Raw genomic sequence first — 25,491 nt, 5'->3', positions numbered from 1 at the left:
AAATATATACAAATAGGTTCATTTAGTTTATAAACAAAAGCATATTTAAATAGCACAAAATGCTTTTTTTATCGAGTTTAGGTTGAGTCTAGGCTTTTCTGCATCAACTTTTCGTATGAGGCTTTTAATTTCCTTTACAAACGTTTTTACATAGGAAAACTGCTCGGAGGGCTCTCTTTCCAAGCAATCGATTCCCACCCACTTTATTTCCTTTATCTCGTTTCGGGTCTTTGTCTTAAATTCTGTTGTCTGCTCTGGCACATTCATAATAATAAACAGCTTTGACTCTTTGCTTTTTGATCCAGTCTCAAGAAATATGTTTGATATAAGCTTATTGCTTATATCATAGCCCACTTCTTCGTAGACCTCTCTAATTGCACAGTCAATGTTGCTCTCTGACTTGCATACTTTGCCTCGTGGAAAAGTAAATGACTGCCTCGGCCCAAACCCCCGAACAAGGAGTATTTTTGTCATGGTTGTGTTAAATATTAGTGCTCCAAACACAGGCACTGTTTTTTTATACCGCAGGAACTTTTTAAACTCTTCATCCATCTTCAGCACACTCTTGAGATGCTCATTGTGTGTTATGAGCTGGAATGTAAAGTCTTTCAAATTCAAGTATGGCAAATTAAATTTTCTACGATAATAGTCTTCATAAAACCAGTGTGCTTCCTCTATTTGGAAAAAAAGCCTCTCTGTGTTCTTAAATTCAGACAGCGGCAAGCACATAATAAACCTTCCCGACAAATCATCCATTACTTCACTAAGCTTCATCTTAAATTTTATTTATTTTATTATTCAAATAAATACTTCCCTCTGTTTTTATTTAGAGTATTATTTATCCTCAAGACAAAATAGCTTAATGCATATTAGCAGCTACGCTTCCTACAAACAAGCGTGCATCATATAACAAGCATAAAGATGTTATACATCATTATAATATAGACACATTATTTTATTGCTTAAAACCCCTTTTTCTTCAATGCACTCATGAAGAGTTCTAAAAAATAGTATTCTGAAAAGTTGAGCTCCTGTCAGCAGACGCATGCCGCTCGTTATTTCTGGTTGTTAAAAGATGCATACCAACAGTCACAGTGTTTAGGCCATGATGTCTAGTATCACAAACCGCATGTGATTATGCAGCTTTACTACCATGCGCCGATTTTCGCCATTTGGCTCTTTTATTCTTATTTTTATTCCTAGCTTTCTAATCACACGCATTATCTGTTTTTCTGTCCCTCCAAGCTTGTTTCCATATATCTTTACCTCAAGATCTCTGCGCGCATTGTTCTTTAGTAGCTCCTCAAACTTCTTATAGTCTATTGGCAGTGACTTTATAAGCTCTGAGATTTTCTCCTCTCTCTTCTTTCTGTGCATAAAAATTCCAGAACTCGAATCTAAAATAAAAATGGAGTAGCCAATAAAATAGTTGATTTTTCCAAATAGACCAATAGCGTAGTGTGTGCAGAAAAACTTGAAGCAACAGTATATGCATCTACTTTTAGCATTACAGAATAACTTGTTATTGTTCGAAAATTTTTGACGGGCTCTTCAAGTAGAGCGCATAGCAGATGCATAGCATGTAGAAGGGCTACAGAAAAACGGGACCATTTCGGGCATGTGTGATTTTTTCTATACTTACTCAGTTGTACAGAATTCTAAATTAATTCAAAGAAAAGAAGAGCGTTCTCTTGATTTTTTAAATATTTTATTAAAGAATGGGAATTATACGAAATCTCTTCCCTCTCGAAGTGCTCAGCAAAATCACTCAGCACCTAAGCATAAAGGATATAAAAAAACTAATGGGCGCCTCAGAGGCGGTTAGAAGGGTAATTGAAATGAATCCTGTTATATGGAAACAAAAATTAAAAGAAAAAGACAGACACTGTGCAAATGGAAACTACTTAGCAGAGGTAAAAAGAGAATTTCTTCTCACTCAGAGCTGGATAAAAAACAATGTGGCGCATACCAGCAAAATCACACATGTTGCAAATACAGAAATTACCAAAATCGGCGTGTACGGCGATATAGTCATTGTATCTAGCAATTCATCGTATGTGTATGTACTTGACAAGTCGCTTGTATGCATTCGAACGCTGAAGCAGCACAAAGGCAGTATTTGGGCCTTTGACTACTCAAATAATATTCTTGTGTCAGGAAGCACGGACAAATCAATAAAGGTCTGGGATGTGTTCCTGGGGGCTTGCATACGGACGCTTTTTAAGCACAAGTCCACAATTAGAAGCATTTTGCTATCTGATAAATATGTTGTAAGCGGGTCAAGAGACTTTACAGTCTGCGTGTGGGATGTGAAGACAGGAGGATGTGTACATGTTTTGGAGGGGCACACTGGGAGTATTCGGGACATGGTCTTTGCCAAAAAAAAGCCTCTTTTGGTTACTGGCTCGTATGACGGAACGTGCATTCTTTGGAACTACCACACCGGAGAAGGCATTCGATGTCTAATAAAGCTTACCAGGCGGATTTATAAAGTGGAGTGTGTTGGTGATTTCATAGCAGTGGGGGGAATGGACCAGAGGATGCATGTCGTGACGCTGGATGGAGACCACATATATAGCACACCACTGCAAAATGGAACTATCTTTCAAATAAAAAGAGACAGTGAGGGGTATGTATATACGCTAACGGCAACAGGAACTGTTTCTAAGTGGTGCATAGAGAAGCAGCTGCAGATCTACCAGATTGATACACACACAAAAGCCATAGACATCTGCGTTATTAACCATCTGTTGATTGTTGGGCTTATTGATAGAATAGACCTGTACTGCCGAGAAGCGGGCACGTTTATAAGAACTATTGCAGTGGTGGATACACTATACACTATGTACAGTGACAACAGCATGCTTATCTATGGATACAAAGATTGTGGAATATCTAAGATTGCATCAGTCAGATACGGAAGTGTTTAGAAGCAACTATACATGTAGATAAGAGCATTTAAAGCTTTATCCCGCGACAAAAATAAAAACAGAGCAAAGTACTTTTTCTTTATTGGGAAAACATGCCAAAGTTTCTCTGTGTCGTATGCTCAACATAACATCTGAAGCATTGCACAATATTAGTTTCTTTGTATCCAAGTATATAGAATAAAAGTAATTAACTTCCCTTTATTGGGAATTAGAGGGCCTATAATCCGATTGGTTTAAATAAGCTTAAGAAGAAAAAAGCGCTTCACTTGAAACTATTTAAACAGATCGAGATTTAAATAAAGACAAAGCTTATGAATTCGGGCTATATAAAATCAACTTTTTATATACTTTTCTGCGCAGTCTTTTGATGTGGCCCTCTGTGTGTGATCTATAGAATGGCGATTTGCTCATCTTAAAAGTAGCATTCAATAGGAATGCTTCAGTAATTTCACAGACTATAGCTATATCAAATGCTTGTATATGCTTAGTTTCTAAGACAGTATATGAAGTCTTTATACATGTACTTCGTATATGCGTCCAATTTTTACTGCCTCCCACTAATAAGTTATTTTCATAAATTTCTTTAGCTGGGCTAATGTTTTCTTCTACACCAGAAAAATTATTCTGTAATATAAATATAATCATAAAGATATTTTTTGCAAAAGTAAGATGATCAGCAGAAAGCTCGCTATAGTAGAAAAAAATGATGTATATTTTAAAGCTGGCCTCATAAAAAGCTTTGGTAGCAAGTACGGATTACACATCATTATCTTGGTTTCTTTGGGTCTTGTAGTTGGTACACTTGCAGCTATGAGGTATAGAAGAAGAGTGGAGGAAAATAAAGCTATATTAACTAAGGCGCCAAAAGTCGATGCAGTACAGCAAGAAGCCGTAGAAAATAGAGTCCATGACCAGCGCAACTCTTATGTGAGTAGCCCTTATGGAATAAATAGAGATTATATGTTAGACACGCACAGTTTAGCATATAGAAAGCCAGAATTATCCCAAGCAGAAGAGCACTTTGAGAGACCAATTATTACAGAGCAAGAATGGGCTGAAGCCATAAAGAATATAACCCTAACGGATTATATGGACAACGAGGCTGAGCCTTTGATATTAGTGGAAGATATAGATAGTGATTCATTTGGCGAGTTTGTAACTGCGCAAAATCCCATAGACGTACCAGCAGAAGAAAAGATAGACTTTTCTGCCAAGCCAGATCAAGAGCCCATTGCAGAACCACCACATGTGAATGATGTGTCTGAGACTGAGAATGCACACAATGAAGTGGCTGACATAAAGATAGACGAGAAAGCAGTGGAATCTAGCAGTATGCACTCTATGGTATCAGAGTTAGGCAATGATACATTGGATAGGCTGCCGGCTTGTACCCCAAATGATACAAAAAATGATTCTGCATACCTTGAAGAGTCTGAAGAATCCACAAGCAGACACTCTGATAGCCTTCAAAATGAACCTTCTGCCAAAAAACCAGACACAGCAAAAGTTGAAGAACCTCAAGAGACTAAGAACTCTGTAGAGAGCGAGAAGAATACACCAAGCTCTAGCAATGTAAGCACACAGTAATTTTCTATAAGTTGCTAATACTGAGAGAATCCATATAATATGAATAGCAGAAAAAATATACCCAAAAGAAGAAGTAATCTTATAAAGACTTCTGGTGTAGTAAGATTTTCGGGTTATATGTGTAGAAAAGAGAATAGGCATAATAAAAAAGCTCTTAATTCAGAATTAAAAGATATATTTCTATGTGCTATATAGAGAAAACTGTACAGATGTTTTTGCTTTATTGAGAAGTAACTATTGCTATGGGCATATGCAAAGTTAAATACATTTGAACTTATTTAAAAACAATGCTAGTAAAGAAATTGAGAATGATTATTGACTAGGCTACATAATTTAATGAAAAGTTTTTTTTATTGCTTAATGACAGGCGTGAAAACAAAATCATATGATCAGGCAAAAGATGTTAGTCAAACTGTAACACCCCCGGGCCTTTTAGAAAACATAGTTGGCATTGCAGCTAGTAAGAACGAAGCCAATCATAGTATTTTTCTGTCTGAGACTGCTATAATTATATATGCAGTTTCGGTAGTTTTATTACTTGTTGTCATTGCTATTCTCGTAGTTGTAACACGAAGAAACAAGAACAAAAAAGCAGCCCATACTGTAGAGAAAAGTAGCCCAGCATCTCCCTCTGGGGATGATCTAGTGACTTTTAGGATAACAAAACCATTTGAACTAGATCTTTCATCACCTATAGAACAAACTAATGTAGCTGAACAAGAGAAGCCCGAGTCTATTAAAAACACATCTACCAACGGAGGATCTGCTACAGCATTTAGCTTTAATATGCAGGAAGAAATAGAACGGCCTTGTGAATTATATAATGTAAGCAATCTGCGAATTGTGAATAATAGTAATCAAAGCCAGGTTCCAGAATATGCAATTGCAAACTCTGCATCTATGCTTGGGTTTGATGGTGAGGATGCCATACTAAACAAAAAGTTTGAAACTACTAGTACTTCTACGTTAGAGCAGCCAATGCTTGGATTTGATGGTGAGGATGCCAGATTAATCAAAAAGTTTGGTCCTACTAATGCTTCTACTGTAGAGAATCCAATACCAGAAATTTCTAAAGTTAATTCTGGGCTGTCAGTGCCATCTGGTACACGCGTGGGTACAGATTCTAATGAACTAAAGTACTCCGAGGAATACATAACCCTAAATGCATCGCCAACCAACGTAGAGTTATATTCTGACCTGACTTTGGAGGTTTCTTCTTAAATGCAAGAAGCTACAAAATTATAGCATGTATATTTATAATACATACTTTAGTTATGCAACAGAATATTTATAGCTCGTATTTCGAGTTGTTCATAGGAAAATTAGCGCTGCAGAGCAGGCTATATCTTTGATTGCTATATGTGAAGATACTAATAATAAATACATCTTTAATGCCCAGCCCTTATTTCAACTACCAATATGTATAGATATGCATAAGATAAATAGAGAGACATATACCCTATAATTACATACAATTTTAATTTTCTAATGTAAAAAGGCATTGGGGTGTTAATCTGAATAGAAATCGAAGCATTGAAAAAAGTTCTGGTTATATACAACGCGGAAAGCATATATATCATATTAGAAAACCTGCATGATATACAATCAATAATATAGGCTGTCTATCATGCTTTTTTAGAACAGTAGAGAACTCTTCTAAGTTGGCTAGCGCTGAATAGCTTTCTTTTAATTATTTATTTCTGTCATAATAACCAAGGCTCTTGAAAAATATCTTATGACATGTTTCCAGGCCTCCTTAACAGAGAAACACAAATTATTATCTTGTTCTATCTCTTTACATTGGTATCTAATCGTGTATTTCAAGTTTTCCTATAAATTATAATCGGAATTTATAGCACTCTTCATACTGCTTAATCATTTTCTATTTATAGGCTTATATGCTTATATGCTATTCATCTTAGTATAGATTTAAGAAACAGAGCTGAAAACCAACTAATAATATGGCTAGTTGTTGGTATTATGATAATAAAGCTGAAAACCTAAGTCATAAAGATGCATCACGCATAGATAAGAAGAGTTCAGATGCCATAATTTCTAAAAGAAAACACAGAATAAATTCTAATATACATGCAGCTGTTGGGGATATACTAAGCTACAATGGCTTACTATCAACATGCAGAGAAGTTATATGTAAAACAATTTCTTTTTAATTGCAGAAACTTTCTAAATTTATCATATACACAATTTGTTGGACTTACATTACATGCCAATGCATGTTAATAAAAGAGAGCACAGTGTGTTTTTAAGTGCTAATATTTAATTGAAAGTATGTTTTCTTCTTAAAGTATGCTTTTTGATTTATACGGCTCAAAATGTTGTGTGATACTATATTCAAGATGAATTCGTATGTAATCTATTCTGATAGAGATTTTATCGTTTGCATAAAAGTTTTATAAATTCCGTTTTAAAGTGAAAAGTTTTAATTGCCATAATGGGAAATAGTAGTATTATAAACCAAGTATTGTCTAAGATCTCGTTTTATATCGAAAAACTAAAGAATCAAAGAGATATAGTATATATATCAGAACCCAATGTCACAAAGTCCATTTGGAGGCACTTTCTTGATAATTATATTTATGTAATGGTAGTTACTATAGTAGTATACATAGTTATATTACTTTGTCAAGTGCAGAAGAGCCGCCTTAATCAGTCAAACACAAATCAAATTACAGATGAGGAAGCTTTACGCCTTGAAAATTTGGCGCGCCGCCAGCTACAAGCAGAGTTGCCACTTTTTTCAGATGATTTCTTTAAGTTAGATTCTGAAATAAGTATTGCATCACAAGCGAGTTCTCATACAAGCGTGCCTATACTTGAGTATGTGGTCCAAAATACCCAAACCCATATTCCAAAGAAACAAAGCAAACCATCGTTTTTAAAAAGTCTACCAAAAAAGATGAAGTTATTCAGCAATCTTGCAGTGTTAGCAACTATGTCAGTCACTCCGCGATCGGTTAGAAACCGTCTTAAATTAGAAAAATTAATTATGGAATAAAATTAAACAATAAAGAAAGAGTCATAGAACTATATAGCATTATATCAAATACGCATATTAAGTATATAATATTGTGATTGCAGTGTAGTTTATAGCCACAAATATGCTACACACTATAATTACTTAATCTAAAATTGCCTTTAGAAGAATGTACAAATAAAGATATTTCGAGCTATATTAGGCCAAGATATAAAAAGAGCAGTGCATATCACAAGAAAAGAACTCTATCTGTTGTCTGCATATACACAATGGAATGGCTCTTGGCATTAGCAAAGGGTGACATTAAGTACTATTCCAGACATGAATTTTCGTCTCTTATGGCGTTTAATTATTAATATTGGCTTTTCAGCTAAGATATAGGTGCATTTGCTTATTTAAGAGTATATTTATAATTTTGAGAAAATGGTAGTAATTAGTGATGAATAAAAGAAATTACATAAAACATAATTCTCTAAATATAGTACTGTTTTTAGACTAAAACCTAAATTACCACGCAGAAAAGATAAAAATGAATGTATTTAGATTATAGTATTCTTCTACATCTGATCTTCATTTTAAGCATAGAGAAGATTTCTTTATATAAATATGGTAATTTGCAATACATCTCAAGTTATTCATGCTGCTTGCTATGTGGTTCGCTTTACTATTTTTGATGCGCCTAATACACTCTAGTTAATGTGTTTACTCTAATATTGTTTCCTTGAATGGTCTTTCAATTGTGCATAATTTTTGATTTTCATGTGCTTGTGATAGAAATTAGAAAAATCAAACCTTTCAGAGAAAAACATACATGTACAGACATGTTTTTATATTCTTTAGAAGAATGTAAAAAATAAAAAAAACATGTCTATGGAAATAGCGTATTCCTTCACACTAAACACCAAGCTAAGCGAAATATAAGAAAGAGAAAAGTACAGAATCTGCCTTATGCAAAAATTCTCAGAACCGAACTTTACATATGAATGCTAGTGGGTTTTGCAGTCTACAAAGAGTGTAGAGTAGAGCACACAGAGAGACTTTTCATAGATTCTTTGTCTCGCAAAGAAAGCAATATGAATCGAGTTATTTATTGAATTTCATATTCTATTTACAAACCATCCAAGAATTGTTCTGATGTGCTTTCATAAACAAAAATGCCAAAATATTCTTAAAAAAAGACTTAATCCATGTAACCCAAGCGTGCAGAGTCTCTATCATTCGTTGATATAAACTCTTTCTTCCGATGGTTATTACAGGATGCATTTGTCTGAACTTTTTTAAAATGGTGTTATATTTTTCCATGCTTTGCTTGTTGTCTCTTGAGCACACTATAGACTTTTTGCTCTCTAAAATCTGAATAGCTTTGTTGAAGTTTATATTACAAAGCAAAAACTTATAATCATGTGGGGTGGTCAATTCCCCAGCGCTTATAAGGTTGTAAGTCATAATAATGATGTTTAGGCTGATGTTTGGCTTTTCTTATTGCTACTTGCATTTCCTGTGTTATATTGGTCTATGGCAGCCTGCTGCTCTTCCTTAGCACCGCTCTGGCCAATGAGAAGCTTGCTCTTCTCCTCTTCCGTCATTTGGTCAAGAAGCAGCTCATGCACTGCCTCCACAAAACTTGCATACTCCGCAAGGCTGTCAATGAAGTGATAAATGTACGTCTGCATGAGAAACTCTAAGCTGTTCAAAAAGTCTCCAGTGTCAAATGCCTCCTGGCTGGACGGCATTACAAATGCGGGTGCTTTTCTAATTACTATTCTGTCTTTGCACCGTACACAGAAGTTGACAATCTCTTCCACTTCACTTTGGTAAATGCTGTCGATGCGCAGATTTGTAGCTGGGTCAATGCCTGCCGCGTACAGCTCTACATCTGCAAACTTTTTTCCCTTGCATGTCTTGCTCTTTATGACAAGTCTCTTTCTCTCCCCTGAGTGGTCCACGCCTATTTGGACGTCAATCTCTTCTGAAAGAAGCAGCAGAGCGGCAAGGATGTACTTGGCATCCTGCTTAACATGGTCTGCCCTTAAGAAGTTTGTAAGTGCATTTGGCCGGGTAGTCTCAATTGAGAGGTCTCCATGCTCGGATGGAAACATCTTTAAGAGCTGTGCATGGTACGCGCTGAGATATCTTCCATCAGAGCCACTAACACCCAGCTCTTTGTGTATCTTGTCATTTGCAGGCGTTCTTGTAAATCCATACTCCTGTGTGCCGTCAGCTGCTAATCCATCTTCATACAACGCATAGTCTGTTTCTATTTTTGGAGAAAAAAACCGCTTGTTGTACATGTATCCGTTTTGGAAGCCCATATATCCGCATAGCAGATTCAGAGGCCCCTCTGAGTTAATGAATAGCTGTTGGCTTCCTTTTATCTTAGTTTCATGCGCTCTTCTTATATCTTCCACAGAAACTCTTGCAAAGAGATTCTGCACCATAAACAAACCAGCAATCACCCTGTAGATCATTTAATGAAAAATGAAAAATTTTACCTTAACTACTACAGCACCTGGTTTAAGTTGCACTGAAATAACAGCTATTTCAGGTATATAACTCGAACAACTTTTCCAGCACATTTATGGCGTACTTTCACATATTCATTCAATCATATGAAGTGGCAATGTATTTAAAAATGACAGAGTACTTAAGACAAATTTATTATAAGTGCAGAAGCCAAGAGTATTTTTTCTAAAAATAAAAGTTGTTTTCTTAGCACTTGGAATTATATTTAGCCACTATTCACAGGCCATGATACTCTTGTCATTAAGGCACACAAATACATATCAAGCTGGAATTATATAGAACAAGTGAGCTTGAAGATTATACACAGTTGGGTTTCTTTCTTCTTGCGATATTAGACTTCGCTTCTTCTATTCAAAATTCCTTTATTTCTTTTTCTCTATTTATAGACTACTAGCAATTAATTTATTGATAATAAGCAATTATTAAAAAACAAAATATAGACAGAAATAGAAATATGAGTTAATTAACAAGCAAAATATAAACAAAAGAGAGAGTATGTTAGTAATTAATTAATTTTAATTTAAACAGCCAGTAATTCACATTCTTGTATTGTGTTGTTCTACAGCTACTATTGCTGCTTGTGCATTTTAATACATACTTCCTTGCTACAGCAGAAGCATGCAGAATAAAGAAGTTGGTTCTAAGATGCTTAAAGCTGAGCTTCGTAGCTTGGACATAGAGCAAGACTTGGTCTATCAAAGAGCAAAAGAGAAGGCTTTTATCACAATAGTAAACTGTTCTTTCCCAGAGTTAGAAATGCAGATGTATGCTGGTCTTTGCCTTCCAAGATTTCGTTGTAGACTACTAGAATATAAGAGGCTTTGTTTTTTTCTGCTAAAATTAAATTAATTAGAGTTAATTCGGGAATACTTTTAATTAAAAGTATATTAATTTTAATTAAGAGCACAGAATACTGATAAATTGCTAATTTTATGGTCTATAAATAGACAACAAAAAGTAAAAAACAAAATGTTTAGTATAATGAAGTCTAATCTTTCGAAGAGAAAGAACCAGCTATTAGAGAGTAAAGAAGTAGCAACAGAAGACTTAAGAACTTATAAGATAAGACAAGAGGAGAAGGAAAGAGCTATCTGCAGAGCAAAGATATACATGCTCATTGGAGTAGCTATACTGTGCCATGTGTGGGACAGAGTGCTGACAGTAGATGGGCTAAGAAATGTCCAGATAAAAGCTGCTGCTATTTCTGAAGAAACAAAAGAAGTCGGCGTAGATAGTAGAATAATGCCAGTGCTAAAAGAAGAAGCCAGAAACATTGGGTTTATGCACAGAAAGAGGTTTTTTTCGCCTGAGATAAAGCTAGACTACTGTATACCACTTGAAGAGGATGATTGTGAGCATCCTGTTTATAGGTTTAAGCGAAACTGCAGTCTGGACAAAGTACGTGATGATAATGAGCTTTTATATGAAGGTGACTTGCTCAAGTACAAGAAAGAGTACTTTAATACGCTTCTTAACATGTTTCCCTCACTAGATGAATGTGTGTCCATATTGTCAGACGATCTTGACTCTTTCTATACATTTATTAATAGTGCTAATGTAAAAGAGCATAAGCACAAAATACTTGCCTCATTGCTAATGCTTGCAGAGGGAAAGAGTGTACCACTCTCATTTAATAAAAGTTATGACAGAACAGAGCTCGTTCTGAAGAAGACAAATAGTGAAGAAGAGCACTTCAGAGTGAGTATGAATGTGTTGGTCAAAACTAGCAAAGAAGAAACAGAGTCTACAGATGTGTTTGAAGAGGTGCTCCAACAAAAGGCAATTGAAGTTATAAACTTTTTTATAGAGAACAGAGAAAATAAGGTCTTTATAGAAGAGAAAGATAGCTCAAAGCCATCTGACTGTGATATGCATGAGAAGGTTCAGTTTGTAAACAGCCCAGCCTTCCTTATACAAACCTATATACACCACTGCCTAGAAACTACCAAAGAGGCAGTTTTATTCATTCACACAGCCTATTGCTTGCTAGGCGAATGGATGCTACAGAAAGAAGAATCCTCGAGAAAAGAGAAGATGGAAAACATTGCAAGATATCTAATAAGTAGGTATATAAAGCGGGAAGGAGAAAGAAGAGCTGAGAGGGATAATGCTTTTTTCAAATCCATAGCGTCAAAAGAGAATCGCCCAATTTATATAGAGCAGATAGACATAACTCATATGAAGAAAAGATCTATGCGCAATGATTATATGGATCACTGCAAATATCTTTTATATCTAGGTGTAGCTTCAGATGTTGTTCCTGTCCCAATAAAGACAAACAATTTGAGCGCTTCTTCTCCTGCATCTGGAATAAATCCCCTAGATGGCAAGCATATTCAAGAGGATGCTAAGCCCGCACTATCGTCTGGATTTACTGACCCTGCAGAGACAGTGCTTCTAGCCGTCCTAATGACTATTGCATATGACGCTAAGAATAATATATACAGAGTTGACCACATAAAGCATGCCTCAGACGAGCTGAAAAGCTTTTTCAAGAAATATTCGAGCGTGCGTGAGCAAGTAGGAAAGGAAATGCACGATGACTGGAACAAAGTAGTGGGGGGCCTTTCCAATCCAGAAATACGCTATATGCGACCAGAAAGAAATCAGCTTGCGCTCGGCATGATCAACATGCTGTATGTTATTAAAGAGATAACAGGTTTCAGTGAAACAAAGAATCTGAAGATAGATACGCTTAGAAACTTGATGGATATGGTAGCTGATGATGAGATTATTATTAGTAATTACAATAAGATTACAGATATGTCTGAGTGTAGCGAAAAGGCGAATATTAAAATGGATCTCATAGACATGCTTAATAAACAAATCCAGAGAATGCAAACATTTCTTAAAGACAAGCAAAAATCTCTTAAAGAGAGGCAAACAGTTCTTAGGAATAATATCGTTTGTTCTACAAGTAAGTACATAGCTAAATGTAAATACAGAAAGAAATGGCTAGAAAATGATGTATTTGAACATCTGAATAGAATTGTTAGGAATTTTTCATTCAATAACAATATCGAGTTATGTCTATCTGAGCATAAATGGGTTATTAATGGAGAGTACCGTGATTTTGAAAAAAAAATAAAAATCGAATATAAACTAAATGAGCATTTGGAAGACGAATATCACTATTCAGTTAGTATTTCGATTGGAATTGGCTCGGAACTGGGAAAAGATCATATCGAGTTAAATAAAACTAAGCAGGATATATACGAATCTACAGAATCGCCTATTATAGGGATGCTTAGTTCCTATACAGATAAAGGTATCAAGACAAGTGAACCCAAAGAAGAGAATAGGAACCCCTCTACACTGAATAAACATGTGGGTCCTACTTTTTTGTATGGAAAAGAGCACAGGGTTGTTGATATTCTCCTGCTTAATCCTCCAATCCATAATATGGATCACATAAACCAAAATGTATGGCTGCTGCTTCTATATGGAATGGAAAAAAAACTTGACAAAAATCATCCTTTTTTACGCCTAGCAGATAACATCTTGGGCAGTGCTTGCTTTATGGATAGTGAGATTAGAAATACAATGTTTATATTTCTTAGTCACATCCCAGTAGATAAGCATCATCCGCTAACAGGAATAGACAAGAGTATAGATGAAAAATATATTCCATCCACAATACGTGAAGTATTATACTTAGCACAAAGTATAAAATCTCTATCGCAGACAACGTATGCCAATATACTAACTGACTTAATGATTAGTTTGCAAAGAAAATGTAGTAATGATAACTACGAATCCAATGATCGTCCTGGAGAACTGTTTTCTACAATTCGGTGCGAACCTTCGCTTATCGAGATTTTAACACTGAATGGAATCACTATGGACTATATTACTAAAATTATTAAATCTATAGGGGGAGTAGAAGCTAACTATACAGCTAGTGATTGTAAGAGATTTGGCAACCGGTCTTTGCTGTGGATTATTTACTCCGCAGAAAAATTTAGATATACAGGATGGTATAATATAGTACAAGGATGCTATAACTTAATTGATATAGAAAGCTTCAAAAATGATAGTGGCTATATTCGTTATTGTAGTAAAAGGTGGTTTGTATATATGTCAAATGTGTTTGAAGAAGTAAAAGACATAGTGTGTGCTGAGAATGATAGGGAGAGTATGAAAAGGTTTTCAACAATTCAATCTCATTTAATGGAAAACCGTTGGTAAGGAAGCTTTAATAAATAAAGTAGTTTAAAAATGTCTTATACTTCTTGCAGATGTGTCTGTATAAATAGGCTATATTTTAAAATATAGTACTTATGGGTGTATTAACGAGCAGTGGCTAGAATTCTGGTGCAGCTATCTTAGTTGTACACTGGCATATTGACAGCTAGCTACTGTAGATTTCCTATGAATAAAATGTTTTAACTTTAGCTGTGCTATTTGAAGAAGCTTTGTAAAGGTGTTTTAGCTAGAATTTGGATTGTATCGGGCCAATAAACGTATGCGGTGTGTATGAAGAATTCATTGAATTTAAAAGAGCATCGATTACAGAAAATATATTAGAAGAAAACAAGAGAACAGTGCACACAGCAAAAGAACAGCTAAATGACATAGCCCGCATATGTGTGCTTACTCCATATCATATGTAGCTCAGGCTAAGAACAAAAAAAGCTTGAATGTGGCGTAGCAGCGATTTGACCTATGCAAAGTGCGAACTAGTCATAGTATATCTGTTGTAAAAAGTTTATTCGCTAGCTTGAGTTTATTGAAATTGAAATATGTGTATGTCTTAACAAACATGTATTAAGTAGTAAGCTTTTATTATTATGTCAACAATATTTTTGGGACTGTTGCTTTTACTCTGAATTTGTCTTAACTCTTGTGTCTTTTGCAAAATCATATATGTATCTAGGCTTGGGACCTGATATTGAAGTAGGGAAGGTTTTTCCATTGCCATCATTTTATTTAAGATCCTTATACAGTAGTAAGAAAGTTTCCAAAAGAGTGGAAATTTTACCACATAAATATTTGAAAAATTTTAAGAATGTAATGCAACAAAGTGATTCCGTATTTATAAAAGGATATAACCAGGCAAGAGGTTTCATGGCAGCAGCAATAAGCAATTTAGATGTTGTTTACATCAGCACTAATAACAGCTTCCAGGAGAGGTATAAATGGGCTATGATCATTTCAGGTATTACTTTATTACTGCTTCTTCTTGCTATAGCTAGTATTCTTATTTGGCGACATGTTATGAAAAGAAGAAAATCTGCGTTCAAAGGAACTAGGCCTGAAAGAAGATACTCGGAGCCAACAAATCTTTATAATACGAATTGGGTTTACACAAAGGTAACTGAAGGTGATTTAACTAGTCCTCAAATACCAGCATTCCCAGTCGCCTCAGGATTTGATTCACATCATAGTGATGCAGAGGATACTACCAAAAGACCCGAGTTTAACAGACAGGTGGCATTTAGCTCACATTCCAGTGACAGAAAAGATCCTTCACAAAGCCCAGCTTTTAGCAGAATGCCAGAGTCTTCTTCACATTATAGTGAGGTGCCTATGTCTTTCCAAAGCTCTAATTTTGGCGCGCATCCAGTATTTGGAGAATATGAAGCTCGGCAGCATTCTAATTCAATCAGTGAGTCATCTGATGAGGAAGCTGATGAAGATGCAAAGCCGCAGGCATAAGAGTATTTTTATTGTTTTTGCAATGTGGCAAATTAATATCTATAGTGCCAACAGGCATGTACAGAGGTTAAAAGGCGAAAATATAGTTTGGGATGGAATGAAAGCTACATCATAGAGATGTACTCTCCTAGAAGATTCAAAAATGCCCATACCTTAATGTGCAAAGAAAATCATCTTTGCATACAAGAAGTACATAAGTATTCAAAGAAAATGCGCATGCACTGCTTTATTAGGAAGAGATGCAGTATTTACAGCTCGTGTTATACATATACCTATTGTTACATCTAAAATATACTTTAGAGGCAGTGTCTCTATTGATATTTCAGATATTCTATTATTAGTGCAGCAGATATGCTAATTTCATGGGCTTGAGTCAGCATAGAGAAGTCTAAAGCGCAGAGCGCAAGGACAGTTTTCTATTTCAAAGTGCTATTAAAATGCCAATCCTACACTGTATTGCCTGAATGGTCTATTTTTCCTTACGTGATTTGCAATAAAGCTTTCTTTGATTCACCTTAGTCTCAACAGTTTCTCTTAATTCATTCTCTGATCCGTCTAGTAGTTTGATCAGCTTCTATTTGGCAACTATTTTTATACATCAGAAATAGAATTATTGCAGGATATATATCTGCTCCTGTACAGAAAGATGCTTGCGCGTATAAGCGTATAAGCAAAAAATCGGTTATTTCTATAAAATATTTAATATTTTGGTCAATTTTAAGTATAAAATTATTTAAAAATTGCATCTTTATTACTAAAATGAATAAGTTCTTGAGAAAGATTACAGGAAGAGAAACACTAGCTGATCATGCAAGCGGTGCAGCAAATATAATAAAAAAGGAATGTGTGAGCGCTGTTAACCAAACAGGAGATGTATTAGAATATATTGGATCAGAAGTGAGTGATACATTTTATAGCTGGAAATACAAGTCTGCTAGGTCTAGACAGCAGTCAAAACGAAAAGTAAGCCCAGTAGACACACAGGGCATGCCGACATATGCAGATGTGGTGGCAAGGAAAAACACAGCGGTAGCAGGCCTATCCGCAGGAAAGGAATCTGTTATAAGAAAAGAGCACTTAACCCAAGAAGAAAATGTCAAACTTGGGCTTGCTATTGTGACTGGTGCACTGGCTATTTTTATAGCTTTGATATACATTATCCAGCGAAAGCTACGCACGCGCTCTTGCAAATTATAATGAACAGTGTGCGTAAAGAATAGATTTATTCTGAATATACGTTATTCCTTCACACACTCTTTGAGGCATTTAAAATTCAAAGTAAAGTGGTTTTTTGGATGCAGCCAGAAGCTAGCAGAATGGCCTAAATGTAGAACAAAATACACTCTTTTCATAGAATGGTGAGAGTTAGTTAGACAGGCAGCTTTATAAAAAGAGAGTCTACATATTAAGGGTATTTTCAAAAGATAAGTCAGAGACTCGATCTTAGAAGATGCTACTTTCAGAATACACTGTTTCCTTTACAGTAATGCGTTGATAATAAACAACAGAGCGATTTTTTTACCACAAAAACTATATAGCATCTCCTAACCTTGCATTTGATAGCATTCTATGCAAAGTTATTTAATATTGTGCTAGCACACTGGTGCTTGCGATGGTATTTTATATAGCTAAGCTTTTTTAAAGATACTGGTCTTGTTCATACTAAACTAGCTATATTTTATTTCTTATTTTCTATTTATATATTGCAATTAATTATTAATACATAATTAGACATATACATACTGTAGCAGGTAGTGAAAATATATATTTACAAGAAAAAAATATAATCCAAAGAGAGAAATATAAATAGATAATTAATTTGGCACAGAAAGCAGAGGCTCCATTAGTACGTTTACTAACAGAAAAATACAAAAGAAAATACTCAATATCTATCTAAATTGCTGGCTTAGGATAGAATGCATACCCTTAAAAAAGAAACCTCTATTAACAGCAATGATTAGAGTTATCTTCATTGTTGCATTAGTTTACTAATTATACAGAAATCAATAGTTAGTAATAGTATATAAGACATTTAAAGAGTTTATTAATTATTAGTTCTAAGGTTTAGAACTTGCACTCAAAAATAGAAGAAAGGGGGTTCAAATGCACGTTTTTTTACAAATCTGTAAACTTGACGCTGTATGATCAGAATAGCATATAAAGAAATACATGTTATTGGCCACAATAACAATTTAATCTGTGCTTGTTTACATTAAACATGACATTAATTAATTAGTTTATTTTGATGGATGGCAAAATTAAATTAAAAACAACCTATTTAAAGAGTTGAGTTCTCAAATAAATACTAAAATCTAACAAGGACTCCTTTTAAGAAATCAGATTTGGCCTCTAGATGGTTTCTAACCCAAAAATCTAACAAGGGATCCTTTTAAGAAGTCAGATTTGGCCTCTAGATAGTTTCTAATCTGAAAATCGAGAAGGACGCCTGCCACAGATAAAAGAATAGTGCTTAAAATATATAGGAAAATACACACATGGAGGGAGTTTTCTGGCCCACTCAAGAAAAAAATATCTTTTCTTTTTCTTAGCCATACGCCAGGATTAGTCAAAGTTATTATTCCTATTATTGTGTGTATTATCTTTAGAGAAATAAAAGAATATGAAAGTATGTAAAATTGATCAAATAAAAGGGCATTCCACAGTAGAATTCCAGCTAATCCAGACCCAACTAAACTGCCCATGAACTTGAAAGAGTTAGTTATTTCAGATTTTCTATTGTATAAATGTGAATGAGTGAAGTCTATCGTCTGATGTACTATGCACGCTGCATACACAAAGAGACCTGGAATCAAAATCAAACCTGCAAGCATTATGTTATTATACAATAAATTCGAATAACATATAGTATTATAATAGTTAATAGGGATATTTAACCTGAGAACAGAAAAAAAAAGAACTGTAACTGTATAAGCTATAGAGTAACAATACTGCATATCAATAAAAATAACTTGCAGTAAATTACAAAACAAATCCCATACTCGATTAAAGACAGTCTTTTTACTTGGTTGGACAACTTCTAAAGGTTTTTTTCCTGTAGAGTCTGCATCTACTGAGTCTACTATTATTTGGTCATAATTTTTCTTTTCCACTATAATACATTTTGTCATTATAAATTTGGTAATATTTATTTTTAATTCTTTATTTATAGACCCCATATACTATCACGCTGATTTAGAATAATTTCTGGAAATTGTTCTTCAATCATATTGATAGATAATTAATTATTCATTCTTACACAAACAAAAGAACAAGATTCAAAAACACAAGATGGCTTTGTGTATATATTTAAAGCCTTTTGTAGCACTTTAGCCTTCAACTAAAATCTGATGCTCAAAAGCCAATATCCATATACACTGAAGTTACAGAATCACTACTTCTTAGAAACTTTCTTTCTACTTTATGGGCTTCCTAAAGTGATTTTAATGAAAAGATTATTTCCAAGATTGGATACTAAGTATAAGCTTAATGCATCTCTGCAATAGATGTAAAACTCAAGAAAAACCAACAGCAAAAATATTTATCAAATTTATCAGTATGTGATAAATACAAGTTCTTTACTTAAAAAGATCTTATCTTTAGTGAGGCACTGTTCTTTCGTCTCTACAGCATGCCAGCGTATTTATATACTCATGACAATATTACAAATAAAAGGCTTTAATGCTTGTATACTGTGTAAAACTACTTTTTAGGGTTTTTTGCAAAAAAATGGAAAAAATAGATTTTGCAGAAAAATTTGCAGATTTTCCATTTAAACTAAAACTATAAATAAATTTTATTTTTAAGCTGCCCATGGAGAGCCAAAATTTGATTGAAAAAATAACCCACGGTGCAGAAGGAGCATTCAAGTTTGTAGGTGACAGAGCCGCAGATGCAGTGCAAATAGTAAACGACAACAAAGGCCCAGTAATCGAGAAGTGCGGGGATCTTCTTAAGACCGCCCAGGGAGCAATAGTTACTGGAGCAAATGCTATAAACACCTCAGTTGTACAGCCTTCATTTGTAGCAGCACAATTGGCAGCAAAGGACTTAGCCCAAAACGGCCCAGTCTATATAGAGAACGGGGCATGGTATGTTAGAAGCAACGTAATCCCAATCTTCATTGGAGCAACTTTTGCAACAGCTATAATTGCAATAATCATGATCATAAGATCACTCAGAAAGCAAGAATAAATAACTTTCATGAACTCCTACTATTTAGAAGACTCCATCTTACCAGAAAAAGATATTTTATACACCATTCCAAGCATAACCCGAACAAATATTTGGGCTATGCTGGACTATTTATGTTCTATTTAGACTTTTTTATAGTGCAAAAAGCATATTTAAAAGTGCTTTAGCTAATGAAGCTGTCCTGCAATTATGCATATTAAGACTTCTTTCTAAAGGCCCATAGATCTATACTAGTTAAAAATATGTTTTGCACTTACTTAAAGCCGTTATTACTGCGAAAACAAATAGTATGCAATTCTTTCTTGCACACATTTGCATGGCTGCATGCTATATTCTCATGCAAAGCATTCATATACTCTCTTTTTGCAAATATCCCTTCAGCTATAAAACTTGAATATATTGCAAGATTTTCCAGACCTATGTATTGAATATTTCTTCCAATAGTTAATAGATGCATCAATTACAAAGGTATACGCTGTATGTAAAGATAAATTAGAAAGCAAAAGTAGCAGGCAAAGAAACAAAGTCATATTTTATTGCAGGTTAGAAATAAAGCAGCATGCGCATGTTGCACACTTGCTAGACGACCATGCACTGCATATTTTGCACTGTATTGCATCCTCAGAGTATTCTCCCATGTCTATACAGAAGGGAAGACTAGTGTCTATAACGTACGCATCTTTCATTGGCTTCTGCGATTCTGCTAGAGTTTTGATTCTTTCATCTGTGCAGTTGTAGGTATTCACAATCTCCTGGGCAAGTTCCATTGCACTGTGCTTGTTGCCTTTTTTATAGCAGGTCAAAAGGGCAGACTTCAGTAGCTTCTCCTTATGCTCCTTAGAGATGTTTAGCGATGCAAAGAAAAGTGCGCATGAGATGCTTGTTTTATCTGACTGTGTGGTCTTCTTAATCTTTTCTGCAAACAGTCCTTGAAGGTACTCTGAGGTAGTCTTGAGAATTTCCATGTCCTTGGGATTTTTCTCTTTTCTTTCAATCATTGAGCTAACTAAGTGATGGATTGTTATTAGAAGGCTGTTTATTCCCACAGAAACCTTTCCGCTTGCAACACAATCTTTTGCTATCATTAGCTCTCTCTCAATGTTTATATCATTTGGAATATTCTGCATGCATCTCTTAAGCCTTTCTTGGTTTATCGATGGGAACACACAGTCATTACTGTCTTCTTCCTTGCTTTCTTCTTCAGACATGGGAGTATCTGCACACTCCTCATCTAGCTCTTTAATTGTAAGCACCTCTTCACTCTCTGTATCCGCACCATCCTGCGACTCGGATGTAAAGAGAGGCTCATTATAAACCTCTTCTTGCGGAATCTGTGTTTTTACGCTGTCAGACCGTGCAGAATAGTCTGTTTCTGAGATGGTCTGTGCATCTATTGTAACTGCTGGGCCCTCGAGTGATATTAGCTTGCAGAGCCTTTCTTTGTTGCCAGTGACAATTGCTGCTATTGCGCTGTACATCTCATCAGGACAGTCAAATAAGATTGAATCAATTTTGCTGATCTGCCCGCTTGAAATGTACAGAAGAAGAAGCAGTGCAAAGTCTTTTGCAAGCTTGAAGCACTCCTCAGCCACATCTACATCGTGATTAATTGCAGCCTTTCCTGTCTTAATGTACACTTCAGGGGAGTGTAGCTCCTTGGCATATCCAAGAGCCTCCTTGAATCTTTTTGTCTTAATTGACAGCTCAAGCCTCACTCCTGTGTCTTCAACATAGTTAAGGCCCTCCTCGTAGAACCCCTTGCGTATTAAGCAAGATAAAGAGGCCTGCCCAATCAACGAGCCTGTAGATATACACTCCCGAATGCTATTCATATCCATGTCCTCCAAGGCCTTTCTAAACTTCCACTCAATCATATCCATCTCTATATCTATGACTGACCCGTCTGCTGCTATTAGAGTGAACTGGCTCTCATCAACACCCACAATCCACAGAGCCTCGTCAATTGACATGAACGAAGACCCCTCTCCGCTCATAAAGGCAAACTTAATGTGCAATGGCGTAGTATAGAAAATAGAATCATCCTTCAGTATAAGACTATTTATAGAAACAATCTCCTCTATAAGGGCAGTCTGCACCAGTGCATAATCAAGAATTACTATGTTATTCCTGCACACTGCCACTATATGTGACTCGTTGTGCCTAACGAACATGCATGGCTCTGGCAGTATTACACTGTGCACTATGGTTCCATTCTCTATTCTGAATAGTGTCTTTCCCTTAAGTGCCAACAGGCCGTGTGTAACCTCAAAGACCTTATCTGCCTCAATTGTGTACGACTCAATATCACGCCCATCAAGCTCTCTCATTACTATCTCTGACTCCGTGCAGACTGCTATTTTTCCATTAGAAAAGGTTGCTTGGCCTAGTCCTTTATACTGTGCCTTACTTCCTCTACACACAGCGTATTTACTCGTATAATTTACTATTACAGACTCATCGTGTATAAACACCTCATGTGCATCCTTCTGAATGTTCATGACCTTTGATATTTTTCCATCCTCAACTTTACTTAGCTCTGTCCCTCTGCATATATACAGAACATCACCGTCTACTGCATACACAGGATACAGCAGGTCAATTGAATATATAGAGAACCCAGTGTCATGTCCTGCTGCAAATATCTTTTCATCTTGGTTCATGGCTATGCACCAGAATCTGTTATCTGAGACTGTGATTGTTTTTATGGGCTTCCTGCTCTTTATGTCCCATATTTTCATTGTCCCGTCTTCACTATTACTCAGCAGAGTGTTTGACTTTGTGTAGTAGAGCGAGCTTATATGGCTGTGGTGACCCTGCAAGGTGTCTTTTTCACTTATTCCATCCTGAGACACACTCCACAGTCTAATTGTGCTGTCATCCCCTCCTGTTGCAAATGTCTCTCCATCTGGCTGCACGGATATCCAGTTGATTCCTCTATCGTGCCCATCCATCACGTGCTTCAGAACAACCTCAGGGACACCAAGCATGTCCATAACACTGGTCTGGCTCTTTGTTATCAGCGCCGAGTAGTCCCACGCCCGGATGGTTTGGTCCAAAGAGACACTTGCAAACAGTTTATCATTTATAAACTTGGCACACATCACATAATGTGTATGCCCTGTCAGACACGCAATTTGTTTTTTTGACTGGAAATTCCATATACGAATGGTCTGGTCGTCTGATGTCGTAATAAGCCACGGAAGGTGCTTATGGAACTCAATTGATCGGATATAGTCAGTGTGCCCTTTGAACACGGTCTCCACAGACTTCGTCTTATAGTCCCATATCCGCACTAGGCAGTCATCTCCTGCAGATGCAAATCTCTCCACCAGGTGATGAAAAACAACCACCCGGACAGGTCCTTCATGCTCATTCAGCTCAAATATCTTGGTCTTATAGAGATAGTTCCATCCCTGAATTGCTCCGCTGTGCAGCCCTGTAATTACTACCTTCTTACTTGGGTGGAATGCAATGCTTTTTACTCTTTGCGATTCCTCTTTCATTATGCACGGACACTCTTCTGCTTTCATTATTTCTTCCATTGTTGCAAAATAATAATTTAATAAATAGATAGTTATTAGTGCAGTTTCTATCTGTACAGCCCTGCAGGATGGCCTAGAAACACAAATCTACCCGACTGCCATATTAATTTAGTGCCTGTACTGCATACTTTGTCATGTATGTATACTATACCTTGAATGCCTAGAATTAATATAGCCTAATTTACACGGATATGCATATTTCCATAAGCTGAAGTACGGCTAGAATTAAGCAGTTCTTGCGTAAGAAGAATAAATTATTTTAGTGCAGTGCTAAGTACAAGAAGTAGAAGGTACTGAAATGGAATAAAGAAGACTCCTAAGCAATAATCTGTGCTATTTAGTCTATTCCTTAAGGACACAGTGATCTTTTGAAGATGCACTAAATAGATCCCTTACTGCTTAGCTTTACATTATAGTCTATACTAGATGAAATACTTAGTTGCAGTGCATGGATTCAGAGTGAGCACAAAGGAGACCAGAGAGCCAGAATATTAGAGAAGATGAAGCATGGAAATTTCGTAACATACTGACTATTATGCATAATCATGCAGCAGATGCAGACAAAATAATAGATAAAAGAGAAAGTAGTATGTAATTATCTTTATTCAAGATATAGAAAAGTTTGTCTACATGAGCAATGCAATGATTGGAAGAACTGCGATGGCTACAACTGTAGATACACCAGCTACACCGTTCTTCTTCTTAAGGGCTGCTGCACTTGCGGCTCCTTTCTTTCCAGACTTCTTGCTCTTCTTTCCAGACTTCTTGGTCTTGCATGGAGCATCCTGGTCTTTCTGGTCCTTCTTTAGCTGAGCAACTGTTATTCCAGCTGCTGTTGCTGCTGCGGCTGCTTCTGCCTCCTCCTTGGACAGGCTTGGCAGTGGAACAATTGTTGCCGAGGTAAGGTCAAGGTCCTGGATGCTGGCTGCACCAAGTCCTAGCTGAGAGACTGAGGCAGAGATTGCTGGTGGGTTTGAAAGTGGGTATGTCTGGTCGCCAAGAGTGATGGTTGTTGGCTGCATGTTTACTGGCACACTTCCGTTAAGAAGGATTGTGATGGGCTCAGTCTCCTCTGCACTAACACCTGCATTAACACCTGCACTGTGGATGCATGTGGCGGCATGGCCTGTCTGTGCAACTGGAGCAAAGCTCTGTGCAACTGGGGCAACCGGTGCAAAGTTCTGTGAGAAGGATCCTTCGTATCCTGAGTTGACATTCTCTACATTGTTGAAGTACGCAGTGGACATGTCGTATCTCTCTGGCTGGTATCCCATCTGGTTATGTATTGCCTGCTCTGGGAAAGAGTTGTTTACATATGTGTTTTGGTGCATTGGGAATGTCTCTTCAGCTGGGTAAGCTCCAAATCCAATTGCTGGAGTGTCCTGGCTAATTCCACATCCTCCTGCATTACATCCGCCCATTCCTAGCTGTGCTGCGTCTGCTCCTACTCTTTCATAGTCGCCATAGTAGTATGCGTCATCAAGAGTTTGCTGAGGTCTTGCGTATCCTCCGCATGCGTTGTTGTATCCATCTCCATTGAAGTAGTCAAAGTCACCATACATGGCACACTTTGCTACTGCAATGTGAACTGCAACTACGAATGTCTTTCTGATTGTTCTTTGAATCTTCATTGTGTTGATAAGTTTCAATCGTATTTAAAATTTCTGGATCTTTTTGGATACGTCTAGATCCTATCCCTTTCAGGTAATATTTATGTTAATAGACTTGCTCTCTCCGTCTTTTTTTCACTTTCTATTATTTTCGATCATTTCGACCTGGCTATTCGAATATAATTCATTTTATAATATAATGCATGTGTAATATTAAAATAAGACCAGGTCCATTCTGGCTATTTTCCCAAATATAGGAACAATTCAATTTAACCATGTAATTAATTACTCTTATTGCATGCACATCTCCATCTATCTAGGCCTTTCTCTTTAATATGAGAATGATTTTCTGGGTTGTATGAATAGTAATTGTGCAATTTTCCTTTAAATCCTTTACTCTTCATATTACTAAAGTCAGGCTCTTTATAAAGCATGCTCACTTCTCCATTACAATG

General features: G+C 36.1%; 17 protein-coding genes across 17 annotated transcripts; 9 read left to right on the top strand and 8 right to left on the bottom strand.

The window, feature by feature from the left end:
• Positions 1-45: 45 nt before the first annotated feature.
• Positions 46-774, bottom strand: NESG_00944 (uncharacterized protein; the record flags this gene model as incomplete). Its single annotated transcript, XM_053048583.1, has 1 exon — positions 46-774. The coding sequence occupies one exon, from the start codon at positions 772-774 to the stop codon at positions 46-48; it is 729 nt and encodes a 242-aa protein (XP_052905343.1).
• A 324-nt stretch (positions 775-1,098) lies between these two features.
• NESG_00943 (uncharacterized protein) lies at positions 1,099-1,377 on the bottom strand (the record flags this gene model as incomplete). The annotated part of the gene is made up of 1 exon (XM_053048582.1): positions 1,099-1,377. One exon carries the CDS (start codon positions 1,375-1,377, stop codon positions 1,099-1,101), a length of 279 nt encoding a protein of 92 aa, XP_052905342.1.
• Positions 1,378-1,718: 341 nt separating this feature from the next.
• On the top strand, positions 1,719-2,930 carry NESG_00942 (uncharacterized protein; the record flags this gene model as incomplete). The annotated part of the gene is made up of 1 exon (XM_053048581.1): positions 1,719-2,930. One exon carries the CDS (start codon positions 1,719-1,721, stop codon positions 2,928-2,930), a length of 1,212 nt encoding a protein of 403 aa, XP_052905341.1.
• Positions 2,931-3,239: 309 nt separating this feature from the next.
• NESG_00941 (uncharacterized protein) lies at positions 3,240-3,575 on the bottom strand (the record flags this gene model as incomplete). Its single annotated transcript, XM_053048580.1, has 1 exon — positions 3,240-3,575. The coding sequence occupies one exon, from the start codon at positions 3,573-3,575 to the stop codon at positions 3,240-3,242; it is 336 nt and encodes a 111-aa protein (XP_052905340.1).
• A 24-nt stretch (positions 3,576-3,599) lies between these two features.
• Positions 3,600-4,517, top strand: NESG_00940 (uncharacterized protein; the record flags this gene model as incomplete). The annotated part of the gene is made up of 1 exon (XM_053048579.1): positions 3,600-4,517. The coding sequence occupies one exon, from the start codon at positions 3,600-3,602 to the stop codon at positions 4,515-4,517; it is 918 nt and encodes a 305-aa protein (XP_052905339.1).
• A 360-nt stretch (positions 4,518-4,877) lies between these two features.
• On the top strand, positions 4,878-5,738 carry NESG_00939 (uncharacterized protein; the record flags this gene model as incomplete). Its single annotated transcript, XM_053048578.1, has 1 exon — positions 4,878-5,738. One exon carries the CDS (start codon positions 4,878-4,880, stop codon positions 5,736-5,738), a length of 861 nt encoding a protein of 286 aa, XP_052905338.1.
• A 1,231-nt stretch (positions 5,739-6,969) lies between these two features.
• Positions 6,970-7,533, top strand: NESG_00938 (uncharacterized protein; the record flags this gene model as incomplete). Its single annotated transcript, XM_053048577.1, has 1 exon — positions 6,970-7,533. One exon carries the CDS (start codon positions 6,970-6,972, stop codon positions 7,531-7,533), a length of 564 nt encoding a protein of 187 aa, XP_052905337.1.
• Positions 7,534-8,616: 1,083 nt separating this feature from the next.
• Positions 8,617-8,958, bottom strand: NESG_00937 (uncharacterized protein; the record flags this gene model as incomplete). Its single annotated transcript, XM_053048576.1, has 1 exon — positions 8,617-8,958. One exon carries the CDS (start codon positions 8,956-8,958, stop codon positions 8,617-8,619), a length of 342 nt encoding a protein of 113 aa, XP_052905336.1.
• Positions 8,959-8,969: 11 nt separating this feature from the next.
• Positions 8,970-9,980, bottom strand: NESG_00936 (uncharacterized protein; the record flags this gene model as incomplete). Its single annotated transcript, XM_053048575.1, has 1 exon — positions 8,970-9,980. The coding sequence occupies one exon, from the start codon at positions 9,978-9,980 to the stop codon at positions 8,970-8,972; it is 1,011 nt and encodes a 336-aa protein (XP_052905335.1).
• Positions 9,981-10,653: 673 nt separating this feature from the next.
• On the top strand, positions 10,654-10,884 carry NESG_00935 (uncharacterized protein; the record flags this gene model as incomplete). Its single annotated transcript, XM_053048574.1, has 1 exon — positions 10,654-10,884. One exon carries the CDS (start codon positions 10,654-10,656, stop codon positions 10,882-10,884), a length of 231 nt encoding a protein of 76 aa, XP_052905334.1.
• A 120-nt stretch (positions 10,885-11,004) lies between these two features.
• Positions 11,005-14,223, top strand: NESG_00934 (uncharacterized protein; the record flags this gene model as incomplete). The annotated part of the gene is made up of 1 exon (XM_053048573.1): positions 11,005-14,223. The coding sequence occupies one exon, from the start codon at positions 11,005-11,007 to the stop codon at positions 14,221-14,223; it is 3,219 nt and encodes a 1,072-aa protein (XP_052905333.1).
• A 657-nt stretch (positions 14,224-14,880) lies between these two features.
• On the top strand, positions 14,881-15,693 carry NESG_00933 (uncharacterized protein; the record flags this gene model as incomplete). Its single annotated transcript, XM_053048572.1, has 1 exon — positions 14,881-15,693. A coding segment is annotated over one exon (813 nt), but the record flags the coding sequence as incomplete, so codon positions are not given.
• Positions 15,694-16,452: 759 nt separating this feature from the next.
• Positions 16,453-16,890, top strand: NESG_00932 (uncharacterized protein; the record flags this gene model as incomplete). Its single annotated transcript, XM_053048571.1, has 1 exon — positions 16,453-16,890. The coding sequence occupies one exon, from the start codon at positions 16,453-16,455 to the stop codon at positions 16,888-16,890; it is 438 nt and encodes a 145-aa protein (XP_052905331.1).
• Positions 16,891-18,053: 1,163 nt separating this feature from the next.
• NESG_00931 (uncharacterized protein) lies at positions 18,054-18,821 on the bottom strand (the record flags this gene model as incomplete). The annotated part of the gene is made up of 1 exon (XM_053048570.1): positions 18,054-18,821. The coding sequence occupies one exon, from the start codon at positions 18,819-18,821 to the stop codon at positions 18,054-18,056; it is 768 nt and encodes a 255-aa protein (XP_052905330.1).
• A 682-nt stretch (positions 18,822-19,503) lies between these two features.
• NESG_00930 (uncharacterized protein) lies at positions 19,504-19,884 on the top strand (the record flags this gene model as incomplete). The annotated part of the gene is made up of 1 exon (XM_053048569.1): positions 19,504-19,884. One exon carries the CDS (start codon positions 19,504-19,506, stop codon positions 19,882-19,884), a length of 381 nt encoding a protein of 126 aa, XP_052905329.1.
• A 533-nt stretch (positions 19,885-20,417) lies between these two features.
• Positions 20,418-23,426, bottom strand: NESG_00929 (uncharacterized protein; the record flags this gene model as incomplete). Its single annotated transcript, XM_053048568.1, has 1 exon — positions 20,418-23,426. One exon carries the CDS (start codon positions 23,424-23,426, stop codon positions 20,418-20,420), a length of 3,009 nt encoding a protein of 1,002 aa, XP_052905328.1.
• Positions 23,427-24,052: 626 nt separating this feature from the next.
• Positions 24,053-25,057, bottom strand: NESG_00928 (uncharacterized protein; the record flags this gene model as incomplete). Its single annotated transcript, XM_053048567.1, has 1 exon — positions 24,053-25,057. One exon carries the CDS (start codon positions 25,055-25,057, stop codon positions 24,053-24,055), a length of 1,005 nt encoding a protein of 334 aa, XP_052905327.1.
• Positions 25,058-25,491: the final 434 nt, after the last annotated feature.

Source organism: Nematocida ausubeli (assembly GCF_000738915.1).
Source record: "Nematocida ausubeli strain ERTm6 chromosome Unknown supercont2.2, whole genome shotgun sequence".
NCBI classification, from domain to species: Eukaryota; Fungi; Microsporidia; genus Nematocida; species Nematocida ausubeli.
The sequence above is the reverse complement of the archived record's forward strand: the minus strand, read 5'-3'. Positions and strand labels throughout refer to the sequence as shown.